Source organism: Mycteria americana, chromosome 2 (genome assembly GCF_035582795.1).
Source record: "Mycteria americana isolate JAX WOST 10 ecotype Jacksonville Zoo and Gardens chromosome 2, USCA_MyAme_1.0, whole genome shotgun sequence".
In the NCBI taxonomy this organism is placed as follows: Eukaryota; Metazoa; Chordata; class Aves; order Ciconiiformes; family Ciconiidae; genus Mycteria; species Mycteria americana.
In genome coordinates, this window is record NC_134366.1 from 157,386,157 (window position 1) to 157,399,845 (window position 13,689).

Consider the following 13,689-nt stretch of genomic DNA (forward strand, 5'->3'; position numbering starts at 1 on the left):
ATTCTTGAATAACTTTGTCTAAATTTATTGCCTTAAAGTTACCTATAAAGTTACCTATAAAGAAGTGTGTTGGTCTGAAATGTAATATAAAGAAGTAATGATCTATTACTAGATCATAAAGTGAAAAAAAATTAAGAAATATAATTATTATAGTAGTGTTATGTATATCTAGTTCTATGTAAAACAAAGTTAAGAGTGAGCAGTAAGGGTAATGAATTAACATTCTGTATTGATTCATCATTCAGATAGTTTCTGCTACAAAAATGTAGCTAAAAAATTGAATATTTGGAGGCAGACTAATACATTTTCAATACACTGATATTACTGAACCTGAATTATTGAAACATAGTTGTAATTTGCTTGAGAATCCATTGAGAATTCTCAAATTTTCCTAAATGGAATACAATACTTTCTGTTATTACTTAATGGTATTCCATTTGACATGTTGACACACTTATCACACAAAAGGAGCATCATTAACAAAATACAAAATTCATGCCAAAAAAGCCAAAACCCAAACCAGAAAACAAAACAATAGTATCTCTGTGAGAAGAAGAAAAAAAAAGTATGTTTGTTGAAGCAAACATTTTAATCATCAGTGCTGATAGTGTAATTCAAGAGTATCTACTTATCTAACTACCGCAGTCAAAGTAAATGTACATTAAATATTTCCAAAAGCCACCAAGGGACATTAAGCCATTTTCAAATTTGAGTACCTGGGTGCCTAAGTCCCATCACTTTTTGAAGAAGTTTCATATACACATATAAATGACAGATATTTAGTAGCCAAAAGATGCAATGGAAATTTTAAGTGACAACATTAAACTTAACCTGATAGATGAATCACAGATTTTAGGTGGCCACATACTTTTGACGATCTGCTTTAAATCTTTTTTTGGAAATGAATACTAAGTTGCAAAGTCACTCCTCATCTTGTCTGACATAGACATTCCTGTAACATAAATCAGTATGTGTTGCCATGCTTACTTACGCACACAGGATGGAAGCTGACCAGACCAGTTGTGATCCTGTTGACATATTCGTACAGAAGAACCAATCAACCGAAAACCAGGACTGCACTGGTATACAACTGTGTCTCTATATCCATAATTTTCTCCAATTACTTGACCATTGACTATAAGATCTGGAATACCACAATGACCAGCTAGATTTTTCAAAGTAAATAAAAAAAAAACAAAGAAAAAATGATCAGTAAATATGCCAGACAAATACCTCCTTAATTAAAACTAAGAAAAGCTGAACATCTTTCAATTTTTTTATTAACTTCATTCAAAGGTTTACTTTTATTAACTTGGAGAAAACTGCAGTACTGCATTTGTATAGGTAGGACTGTACACATATAAAAAATTATAAAAAGACAGTGTAGCAAAGAGATTAAATGTCATATATGTTACCAAATTACTTTTTAAAAAGTATGAGTAACTCCTTTTGATTATAACCTGTAAAAATCTATATTAGTCGCTTAGTTTTATTTCGGTTAAGATTAAACTTAATAAAGTTAACATTACAACATTATACATATAAATAAATATTAAAAATCCATACAAATACGAGTAAAAATAATATAAATATAATAAATATCAATCCAATCCATTATAAATATCAATCCATATGGATGTTATAAATATAGCCTTCTTACAATGGAAACAAATTAACTTGGATAATTTATTGCTGGAACCTGACTCCCCGGATTGTCTTCTATTCTTCCTCTCCTATTGATCCCGGAGGAATCCCAAAGAGATTAACATATTTGGGCTAAAGGCAGTCAGTGCAACTACATCCAAATGTCCTGCAACCAAAGACCTTTCTATGTCTTGGCCTAATCTTCTACCCTGTATTCTTAAAATATGAGAAATATTTTATTTACACTATGACAGTCACAAACAGACATTTAATCAAGAGAGAGGCTGGGAAAAAGAATGAACCATGTGCCATTTGTTACTATTTTTCTTAATGAACTCTGGAAAATGGGCACTGTGATTCAGCAAATAATGTGGTAATGGAAAATCCTCTGAGAATGGTTGACCTCATGGAGACTGTGACATATGACAGAGAACTTACTGCAAAAACAAGTAAGGCAAGCAAAAAAAACCAAGCTGTGTTTCAGCTAGTACTTTAGTGAAAAAATATATTGCCAGCCACCCAAACTCCTCTGCTGTCCTTTTCTCCTCTATTTCTCCTCAAAAAATACCCCACAACCAAACCACCAAAAGATGGGGTTGCTAATAAGAAAGGACATTTAGAAGCAATATAGTTTGGATTGTTTTTTCCTTTGAACTATTAAGTGTTTATAATATTCTGATGTAATTTTCAGCATTTTCCTTCAACTTTAAAAGCTAGAAACTTCCTATTAAAAAAAAATTGCAAATCTGAGATTTTCTTATAACTTGCATTGGGCAGCTTAAGCCATGTATAGTATTTCACTGTATGAGTCATGATAAAACCATCAGAATTTACAATATAGGTAATATATGAACCTTCACACAGATTCAATTGATGAGTGCAATTTGACTTCTGCAGAGGGAATAAAACTGAAGTAATTCAACATATCAGGTGACTAAGATCCCCTTGCAGTTTCTGCAACTGTGTGTGGACATTACAAAAAACATGCAACCGCAACAGGTGAAAATCCCTTTGTAAATCACCTGTAAGTCTTGTATTAATGTCTCTGTCTAGCTTGAGAAAATTTAAAATCACTTAAAATTCCCATCCTCTCAGCCTACTTCCTCATTGTCATAAACTTCTCAGACCCTAGTTTTGACTTCTTTTGACTTTTGAGTTTATTTTTTTCTTTTCTTTTGACTTTCTTTGACATCTTCTGTTGACAAGGGGAGAGCAGTGGATGTTATTTACCTCGACTTCAGTAAAGCATTTCACACTGTTTTCCATAGCCTTCTCCTGGACAAACTGGCAAGGTACAGATTGGGTGGGCGGTCTGCAAGATGGGTAGGGAATTGGCTAACAGGCCACACTCAGAGGGTGGTGATCAATGGTTCTTACTCAGTCTGGCAGCCTGTCACAAATGGGATCCCCCAGGCATCGATATGGGGCCCCACACTGTTCAACATCTTCCTAAATGGTCTGGATGATGGGATTGAAAGCACCCTCACAAGTTTGCTGATGGCACCAGACTGGGTGGTGAGGTGAACACGTCAGAAGGGAGAGCCATCTTACAGAGAGACCTGGTCAGCCTGGAAGAGCGGGCTAGCAAGAAGTGTATGAAGTTTAACGAAGACAAGTGCGAGGTCCTGCACCTGGGAAGGAATAACCAAAGAGCCCAGTACCTGCTAGGATCTGTGTGGCTGGGTAGCAGCTTTGCTGAAAGGGACCTAGGGGCTCTGGTGGACAACAAGCTGTGTGCTGCTGCAGCAACAAAGGCAAATCAGATCCTAGGCTGTATCTGCAGGATCATTACTAGCAGTGGGAGAGATATCGGTAGGGATCCCACCCAGCACTTGTCAGGCTGCACCTGGAGTACTATGTCCATTCTTGTCCTCACCACTGAAGAAAGATGTGGACAGACTGGAGAGGGTCCAAAGGAGGGCCATGAAGATAATGAAAGGGCTGTAGAACCTGCCCTGTGAGGAAAGGCTGACGGAGTTAGTCCCTGAAGAAGAGAAGTCTCGGGGGGACCTTATCATAGTACTCCAGTACTTAAAGGGTGGCTACAAAGAGGACGGAGGCTCTGTCTTCTCAAGGATTCACATGGAGAGGACAAGGGGCAATGGGTACAAGTTACACTGGGAGAGGTTTCATCTCAACATAAGAAAGATTTTTTTTTTTACAGTAAGAACAAACATTCACTGGAACAATCTCCCCAGGGATGTGATGGAGTCCCCATCACTGGAAGTTTTCAAGATGTGACTGGGTAGGGTGCTAGATAATCCCATCTCAGCGCCCTTTCCCATGAAAGGTCGGACCAGATGATCTTTCAAGGTCCCTTCCAACTTGGGCTGTTCTATGATTCTATTACTTCAAATCCCTCTGCCTTGATTATTTCCTCCCACTCTGTGTAACAGTTACATCTTTGGAGCATTAACTATATTGCATGACTAATTGTGAACTAGTCATTATTAGTAAAGAAATGTATATTTTTTAAATAGTAGAGCCTAATCCTATCCGTGTGTAAGGTTTCTAAACTGAAAAATAAAGAAATCTAAATGTATGAAGAATATTATAAAACTGTAGTTCTATCATAACAAAATTCTAAATCAACTTACTGTGTCAGTGTTGAGGAATTAAATATAATTTAAAAACATGGTATACCAGACTTGTGACACATTTTTCATCTCAATTTTAAAAACAAATAAAAAACATTTGGGATTTGCAGGATTTGTCTCCAGTTTTCACTCTTCTTTCCAGGGGAAGTTTTGTCTGACTGAGAGACATAAAAAAAATTCAAAACAAACACCACCCCCTCCCCCCCCCAAAAAAAAAAACCAAAAAAACAAGCAAACAAAAAAAACAAAACTCCCAAACCAATGGGTTCAGCCCTATTTGTTTCATTTTCGAAATACCATCTGTCATGTAGGTGCATGTGGTTAGCAGTTCAGTATGTTTACTACTGAAAGTGTATGTAATGGTATACACAGTTAAGAGAACTTTTGAGAACACTACTGAAATTTCCACTAATTTATGCAGCTGAATAAATTCCCTAAGTTGCAATAAAGTCAGAGACTCATTAATGTTTTCCAGAAGATTTTTTCTTTGTTTGCTTTAATTTCCCACTCTGTTTCACACATCCACAGAGCTGGTCTCCCTCAGATGAAATAAAGACCTTTCACTTATAATAGTTGCTATCACTACTTCTCCAATACCAAGAAAAAAAGAAGAGGAAGGAAAAACAACAACAACCCCCAAACCAACAAAAAACCCCACCACCATCCACAATCATATCTGGAAGAGTAATTATTATTTAGTTTCTCTTCCATTCTATTCTGGTTTTGTTGTATTTCTTCTAAAAGCAAAGTGTTTATTTATTTTTCTCATGACTATTAATAGAATTCTTCCCTTTTGTCACTTTTCTCTTAAGATACCTGTGAAGAAAAGAATTCCAAAATGTTCATTATACATTAAGGACATGCTCATATTCATTACTGCATATCCTGGTAGTTTTTATGATCAATTCTGCTGTTAATTGGTTTTCAGGACTTCCATTTTAAACTCTTAAGGGATTTGTGGCAAATAAAGATATTTATTTCCCTTTATTAACATTCTGAAATTAATTTTGAAGTGCCATTCAGTAGCCTTTGATGCTTTTTTTTGTGTATTATGTGTTTGCATCTATATATATAGGTGCATATATATATATATATAAAATAGTGAGTTTGGGGTTTTGAAGGGTTTTTTTGATTGTTGAAAGTTTTCAAAACTTTCAGATTACTGCTGATTCTTTGGTAGTCTGAGAAAAACAAATACTGCACAAGTATAGTTTTCTGAGAAACTGCCTTTGTTTCTGAATGAGACATACTTATTGTGCAATGGCATCACAGATCAACTCTTATTCCTTCATTTTATCTCACAGCTGTATCCCTAAAACCTTTTTCCACTCATTTGCTTGTATTATATATATATCATCTACCATGTAATTGATGTCAGTTTTGTCACACTGGTATAAACAAGGAGTGACATACAATTTCACTACTGTAAAAAATAGAGCAAAGCCATAAAGGGACATAACTTTAAATCTGTTCTCATTTGAGAAATATGTCATACTTACCCCAACTGAATCATTATTGAAGAGGAACATTTTAGTTGTGAAATTTGGTGTAATGAAACTGAATAAAATGATAAAACTGATTGTTGTAATGACTAGCCTTCATTCAATATAACCGTAAGGTGTGGCTAACTATCTTTCGCAATGATATAGCTAAATTATTCCTCCTAAATGCAATCCAGATACAAAACTGCTCAGGAGCTAAGCTCTGCAGGTGGAGTGTTTTCACTGGGGACTGAATGCAAATACTGCAAACTGGGTATCATATTGAGAGACCTCTCTGTAAATACGAACAAAATCTCCCAGAAAAACTATGGCAGAACACTGAAAACAGATGCAAAAAGATAAGGAAGTAGAAAGCAAAGAACTGCTGAGAAAAAACTAAGAGTACTGCTGGGAAAACAAAGGTACAATTACTGAGCAACAGCATTGTCTCCTGGGGTTTTTTATTTTTTTTGTTTGCCAGGAAATTTATTTTGCAAATAGATGAGAAAGCATTTAAGAAATATTGCTTCTATTATCAATTTATGCTCCTGTTTAAACAGCCAATAAGTAATTGAATATCTACTTATCATGGATAAAAGACTTAATAGTATTGTTATTATCTAATGCAATATCACTTTTTTATCCCCAAAGTAATATTCTGATTCTAAGACCAAGTAAAAGCAAATATAGAACTGTTGTAGTCACCTTGGAAGGCTATTGAAAACAAAAAATGAAAAACAGTCATATAAGATTTGTGGGAAATATGGGACAGAGGAAGTGGTTCAAGCAGCAAGATCAATATTGTACTTCTGATCTGTGTTTATCAGAACGAATGAGTGAGAGAAAAAACAATACACCTTTGCATGGTACATTGCCACGAACACATAATAAATACAACATTTACTGCACTGCATTAAGAACTGGGTTATGGATAGAAGAAAAGCTGAAATAAAATTAGAAAGTGTTAAGCAAAGTCTCCATTCAACAATTTGCAACAATTAGATTATCATAATTACTATTGGGGGGGGGGGGGAATAGTATTCTAACACCGTAGTAGTAAATAATTGACTTCACACTAGGTTAGGATACTAGACTATTTTAGACTAGACTATTCTAGACTGTTTTCAGGATAGCCTTGTTCATTGTCAATGTCTTTGTTTTAGTGCTGTATCGTAAGACTCGGTGTAGTTCCATCTTTTCTATGATACGGATATGAAAGACATGTACAGCAGTTCTATGAATCCAGTTGAGGCCCCTAGGTCTTAATGCAACTCGTAATTTATAATACTGAATCAAAAGATGTCACTTTTGCAAAGGCTATGAGTGAATGCTACAAAGAAAGAGATTAAATGTGAAGGTTTTACTGAGTAGCACATCTGAGAGGGGAAATAAGCACTATAACATTCTCAATTTCCAGTCTACCAAAGCTTGAGAAGAATAACTACATGGAATATTATTAAGAAACAAAATTAGTCAAAAAGTAGGAATGAAGGATATTAATAATGTGTGAGCACCAAATATATTACCTAACTTGACAAGAAATCCAGCTCTAGCAATGAAGAATGAGCATAATAACTTAGTGTCAGAACCTTTGAAACCTCAGCTGGAAATAAGGTTTCTTTTCTGCAGGTTACTCTGTGAGATGCAAGAGTAGGAATAAATGAATACAGAATCTTTACATTAAATGGCAAAAATGTGCCTATGCTTATTTTAGCTGTCAGTAATGTCAAACATGAACATAGTAGTGAAAGAAGTCTACATATCAATATATTATTGAAAAAAGAGATTTAGGTTATTATTCAACAAAGTTAATTAATCTGTCAAGATGACCTCAGCTGAGGAGGGAAGAATTATTTGCTGGAATCTCTTTCTTCTCTACAGGGCTTGCATTTCTTATAAAGATATATTTTTTTACATCCTCCTGTTCACAAACAACATCTTCTGTAGAAAATCACAGTATTGAAACGACACTGGCACAGCCCTGGACAAAAAAAGGTTTGGGAGCTTTCTCCTGCTAGTTTCAGAAGGTCCTCACCTTGCTAGCTGTTCAAGCTGTACTAAAACTGTTCAGGATGAATGGTAACATTCTTTTAATCTTTTTTAATCCATGGCCCACAGAGGGGGCCATGGATAGAGAAAGAACACAGTTCTCTGCTGAATTCCTTGAAATAGCTAAATAATTCTTTAAAGATCATCATATACCTCATTTGAAAGTCTAGCTGTTATTATTATGCGGTCGTATTGAAGAACAAAAAGAAGCATATGGTTAACTCTAGATATATTAGTTCAGTATCCCTGGAGATACAGATTCCCTTTTAGTTGAAATACCATGAGTTTAAAAAAAGATGTTTAAAAACAGCGAAGAGGAAGAAGTTAGTTGCTTGTATGGTTTTCCAAAAGTTTTAAGGATGAAAATAGTGGTAGAAAGGCTACACTCCAGAGGACACATAGCCACAGAAACCTTTCAGTGACTAAAAGCTGATTGGAAAAATATAAATACTACAGTTCCTTTGTCCTTACCTGATAGAAATTTAAAGGTACAGTCACTCCTGAGTATGCAAACCTTCCTCTCAAATAAAGGACTTGAAAGATAACTTTCCAACTCTACTGTTCTACCTTGCTCTTCCAAATGCATAAGTTGCATATAACATAAATATAACAGAATCACAGAATCGTATAGGTTGGAAAAGACCTTTAAGATCATCGAGTCCAACCGTAAACCTAACACTACCAAGACCACCACTATACCATGTCCCTAAGCACCTCATCCAAACGTCTTTTAAATACCTCCAGGGATGGCGACTCAACCACTTCCCTGGGCAGCCTTTTCCAGTGCTTGACAACCCTTTCAGTGAAGTAAAATTTCCCAATATCCAGTCTAAACCTCCCCTGGCGCAACTTGAGGCCATTTCCTCTTGTCCTATCACTTGTTACCTGGGAGAAGAGACTGACCCCCACCTCTCTACACCCTCCTTTCAGGTAGTTGTAGAGAGTGATAAGGTCTCCCCTGAGGCTCCTTTTCTCCAGGCTAAACAACCCCAGTTCCCTCAGCCGCTCCTCATGAGACTTCTGCTCTAGACCCTTCACCAGCTTCGTTGCCCTTCTCTGGACACGCTCCAGCACCTCAATGTCTTTCTTGTAGTGAGGGGCCCAAAACTGAACACAGTATTCGAGGTGCGGCCTCAAATATATATAATTTCAGTTCCTGATTTAATTGATCTACAACATACATAAATTTAATATCTTTTCATACCTTCTAATTTGATTATTTAACCTCCCCACTGGTGTTTTCATTCACTAATATACACACATCTTATAAACCGGTCTTATGAAAAAACTTTTCATCCCTTATCAAGTTATCTTTCAGTTATTCATAAACTGGAGGTGCTAAATGGCAGATCCTTACCTGTCCCACACCTTTCCACAGCACTGATTGATTAATGCACTGCATATTCTTCACTGTTAGCTTATACGGTTGCTCTGCCCCAGCCAGTATGTCTGCTACTTTTTTTACCCTCTTGACAGCATTGCTCTGTACAGAACTATTGGATAACTGTTTCCTCCTATGTCATTGTATTTTCTTTGTGAGTAGCAGGCTGTCACCAATGACTCATTAGTGTTTGGAATTGGTATTTTTACAGGAAAAAAGGAAGAGAGAGTTGAGTAAAACTGGGGTAAAAATTCCTCAGCTAACAAGTCACAGGTTGTGTCTACATGAGCATTTTGGTTCAGATCCTCCTTGTAATTCTTAAATGTGCTGAGTGGTTTTGCTATGAACAAATAGCTTCCTTTCAGATGAAGCACATTGAGAAGCTCAACTCTAGGGGCACAAAACAAGTGCTCTATCTCCATTTGGAGACAAAGGGGTCAAAGTTATTGACAGGTCCTTTTGACAACTTAGAACCATATGAGAAATGACAACATTTAGCCCAGAAGACTAGACCAGATACTATCCAAGGAAAATTCTCTGAACCATATGTAATGCAGATATAGAGAATTCAGAATCAATTATTTGTCTCATGATCTGCTCCTTTGCACTAGATTATTTGTTAAAGCAGACAAAGACACGGTATGTGAGTTTTATTATTTCTCTTAGGAAAACAGATGAAAGGTATTCCTGATACTATTGTATGGTGAGTATGAACAAATGCTGACATTTAATGCTCACTCTAATCCAGTTAGCTTTTTTCTGCTACCTGTCTGTCTTTATTGAAAACTCCTCCAGTGTTAGTCATGTATTAGAAACACACCTCCATATGTCTTATTGGCCAAATAAACTCCATTCTTTGTTTTTGCATTTTAAGTCGGATGAATACTTAGCATTTTATAAAGGTGTGTTTAGTTCTCAGAGTGAACTAAATATAACATCATTTAATAACATCACAATAAACAACAAAATACGAGATCTTATAGACTTTTAAAAAATTTAATCATATGTCATTGTTTATCTTGATTTTAGATTTCATACTAACTTTCATACTAACTTGAACACTTCTATCATTCCGCAATTGCTGATTCTTCCTAGGACATATGTAGGAAATGACAGCAATAAATTTTGGTAAATAAGTGTTGTGGTTTAGCCCCAGTCGGAAATTAAGTACCACACAGCTGCTTGTTCACCCTCCCCCCCAGTGAGATGGGGGAGAGAATCTGAAGAGCAAAGGTAAGAAAACTTGTGGGTTGAGATTAGAACAGTTTAATAATTGGAACAGCAACAACAAAAATTAATAACAATAATAAATTGTAATGAGAGGAAAACCAACAAGAGAGCGAGAGAGGAACAAAACCCAGGAAAAAAACCCAGTGATATAACTGCTCACCATGGGCCGACCAACACCCAGCCAGTCCCCGAGCAGCAACCGCTATCCCCCAGCCAACTCCCCTGAGTTTATATACTGAGCATGATATCATATGGTATGGAATAGCCCTTTGGTCAGTTTGGATCAACTGTCCTGGCTGTGCCCCCTCCCAGCTTCTTGTGCACCTGGCAGAACAGGGGAAGCTGGAAAGTCCTTGACCAGTGTAAACACCACTTAGCAACAGCCAAAACACCAGTGTGTTATCAATATTATTCTCATACTAAAACCCAAAACACAGCACTATACCAGCTACTAGGAAGAAAATTAACTCTATCCCAGCTGAGACCAGGACAATAAGGTCGAGAGTATCAACAGATCTGTTTTGTCAATATGTTTAGACGTCTGGAGGAACTGAGAAAGAAGAAGGAATTAAGAAATGAAGGTTAAGTGTAGTCCATCTGAGTTGAAGAGCATGGATTCACAACTTAAAGAAATGTGAAAAGCTGGAGTAAGCTCACCAATCAACAAAAAAGAAAAGTTTGCATAAGATATCTTTCCTCTAATGAGTTTGACAATTGGTTGAAAATAAACTTTTTTTCCCAGATTTCACATGGTTTTCGTTGATGTGATGTCTAAGCATCTTCTAAAATTACTTTCAGTCATGCAGCTAACACAACTGAGAGAAACTCAATAAAATCAGATACCCCCCAAATAGAAGCATGAAACTTTGTACATTACATTAACAATGAGCAAGATCCTAGAAAGAAATCAGAATGCTTTGGAATAATCTAAGAAAACAGCTGCTGCTTTTAAGTATAAGAAGAATTGGATCCAACAGAAAGGCTTTTCACAGCATGCTATATTTTTGTTTCTTAGCTTTACTTTGTTGGGGTTTTTTAACTAGGTTTTTCTGACATGGTAACCAAAATAATACAGGAAACATTTTGGTTTCCATTTTGGAAACAAAGCCAACAAATGACCTCAAGAAAATTCATTTCAGCACATACTCCACCACATCAACTTCTATCCACAGTCACTTTAAAAATTGTGCTGCTTTCTGGAAATGTCTATGTATTTCCTCCTGCCAAGCTACATTAGCCAAAAAAAAAAAAAAAAAAAAAAAAAAAAGGTAACTCCTGATCCTCAAATCATGATGTCATAAAAGTAATGATCATCTGATAGGGCTGCTTCTTTGAGTTAATAAAAAGTCTGAAAATAGTGCTAATGAAGAAAGGGAAGAAAATCTTAGAGATTAAAGAAAATCAAAGAAATTAAAGAAAACCTAAGAAAATCTTAGGTGTTAGAGAAACTTAGGAAAATGTTGGGAAATTTTATTCATCATTCACCTATCAGTTAAAAGAATCTGAGGGTACTATGGACTTAACCAAGTAGACCCTATATATTTCTGCTCTGGGAAATGCTCAGTTTAATAAATAGCTGATTACAGGTATTAAAATAAATAAATAAAAAACCCTCAAAACTTTTTTATAGTTATGAAAAGATATGTTTTAATGATCATTGCTACTCATGTCAGTAAATTAAAGCAAATAAAATTAATGTCATAAATAAAATAATGTACACATGCTAAGTTTTCATATAAACAGAAACAGAACAATTAATTTCTTCATCAAATATTTAAATATTTTTCCCAGAGGAAAGTATATAACAAAATACACAGATTTGTCAGTCTCTTTTTATGAATAGGATATTTAATAGAAATCTATTCTATGTTTCTGAATGTTTCTCTAGGATTTATTACATAGACATTCCCCCAGAAACTGATTCAATGTTTTCAGTATTAAAAAAGATCAAGCACAATAAATTGTGAAAGGCAGTCTGTAACCTTGGAGACACAATAGCCATGGTTTTTTTCTTTGACTGTTACTTTAACTTGAAAGACTAAAGTGATTTTTTTCATATCTTTTCACTATAAAATCTTGTGAAACATTTATTTGTTTTTAAAAGTTCCACAACAAAATTACTTCAGGAGTTCTCTGTTGTTTTGTTTTGTTTATTTTTTCAATTTGAACATTGTTTCTTCTCACCAGCTATGGAGAACAAGAATACTGATCCAGGACTCAATTTCCCACTACATTCAGCAAAAGATCAAACCAAGATCATTACATTAATATGACTACTAACACTGTACTACATTGTTATTTAGGTATTCTGCAAAAACAATGTGAGATTCAGAAAGGAGGGCAGTTGTATTAAATGTTCTAATTCTCCTTCCCATCTACTGTATCCTAAGATTCAATAACCATAAAGTACTATCCTACTCCTTGTAATAAAAGAAGTGGGAATGGAAAAAGAAACACAAAAAAGGGCTGTGAAAATTATCAACATATTCTGACACTATTATGACTGTCATTAAAATCATACACTACTGTCCACAATGTCATGGAATTTTATTTGTGTTGTAATACAATTTGGATTTCAGTCAATACTTTTGGTGATTTAAAGATTACTTATGTTCTAATTCTCTTCTATATCTAATTAGGTTCAACACTAACTAATTTTAGGTTCTGTTGCTTATACTTATATTCTTATTTATTCCACCTTTCATAAATTTTTCAAATTACACATAACTGGAATGAAAATTAAGTTGTCTAAAACAATGGTTAAATGAAACTATTTGAGTAGCACTTTTGAAAAAAATAACTTGTATTTTTAAACAAAATACTTGGAAAAGGATATTATTTTATCCTGTAGGACTTCACTACTGTCATCTAAGTGTACTCTTAAGGGCATCTTCAATGCTTAAAATAGAAATAAACTGGTAGCCACTTAAGTCCAAGCATAATTATATTTTTCAGCAAGTAAAAGTGGAAATGCTCTAAGATAAATTATAAAAACGGTTTATGGCTGTGAGCAGAAAAGCTTTAGAAATAGAAAGTGACATTTAAATTCTTTTCTTACTATTTTTCAGTGATTGAAAACAAACACCAGGATTTATTCATAAGTTGCACAAAAATATATTTCTTGGATCATTACAATACCCATTCTATAGATCTTCCTGCTATATTTTATCTCCTTTCTCCCACATTCTACCATTTCTTTCATTTCCTCCATTTCTTCCACATTCCGACAACATTTTCTTTCTCAACCTTCTTAAGCAAATTTCTGACTTCTGACTTGTCATTAGCTGAACCCATCCCTCTGTCTTAA

At 35.1% G+C, this 13,689-nt stretch overlaps 1 protein-coding gene across 1 annotated transcript in view; it reads right to left on the reverse strand.

The window, feature by feature from the left end:
• Positions 1–13,689, reverse strand: part of CSMD3 (CUB and Sushi multiple domains 3) — a 774,333-nt gene that overhangs the window by 68,036 nt on the left and 692,608 nt on the right. The window contains exon 54 of the mRNA XM_075495159.1: positions 992–1,165. Coding sequence (XP_075351274.1) covers positions 992–1,165 — 174 coding nt within the window. The remainder of the gene's footprint in view (positions 1–991; positions 1,166–13,689) is intronic.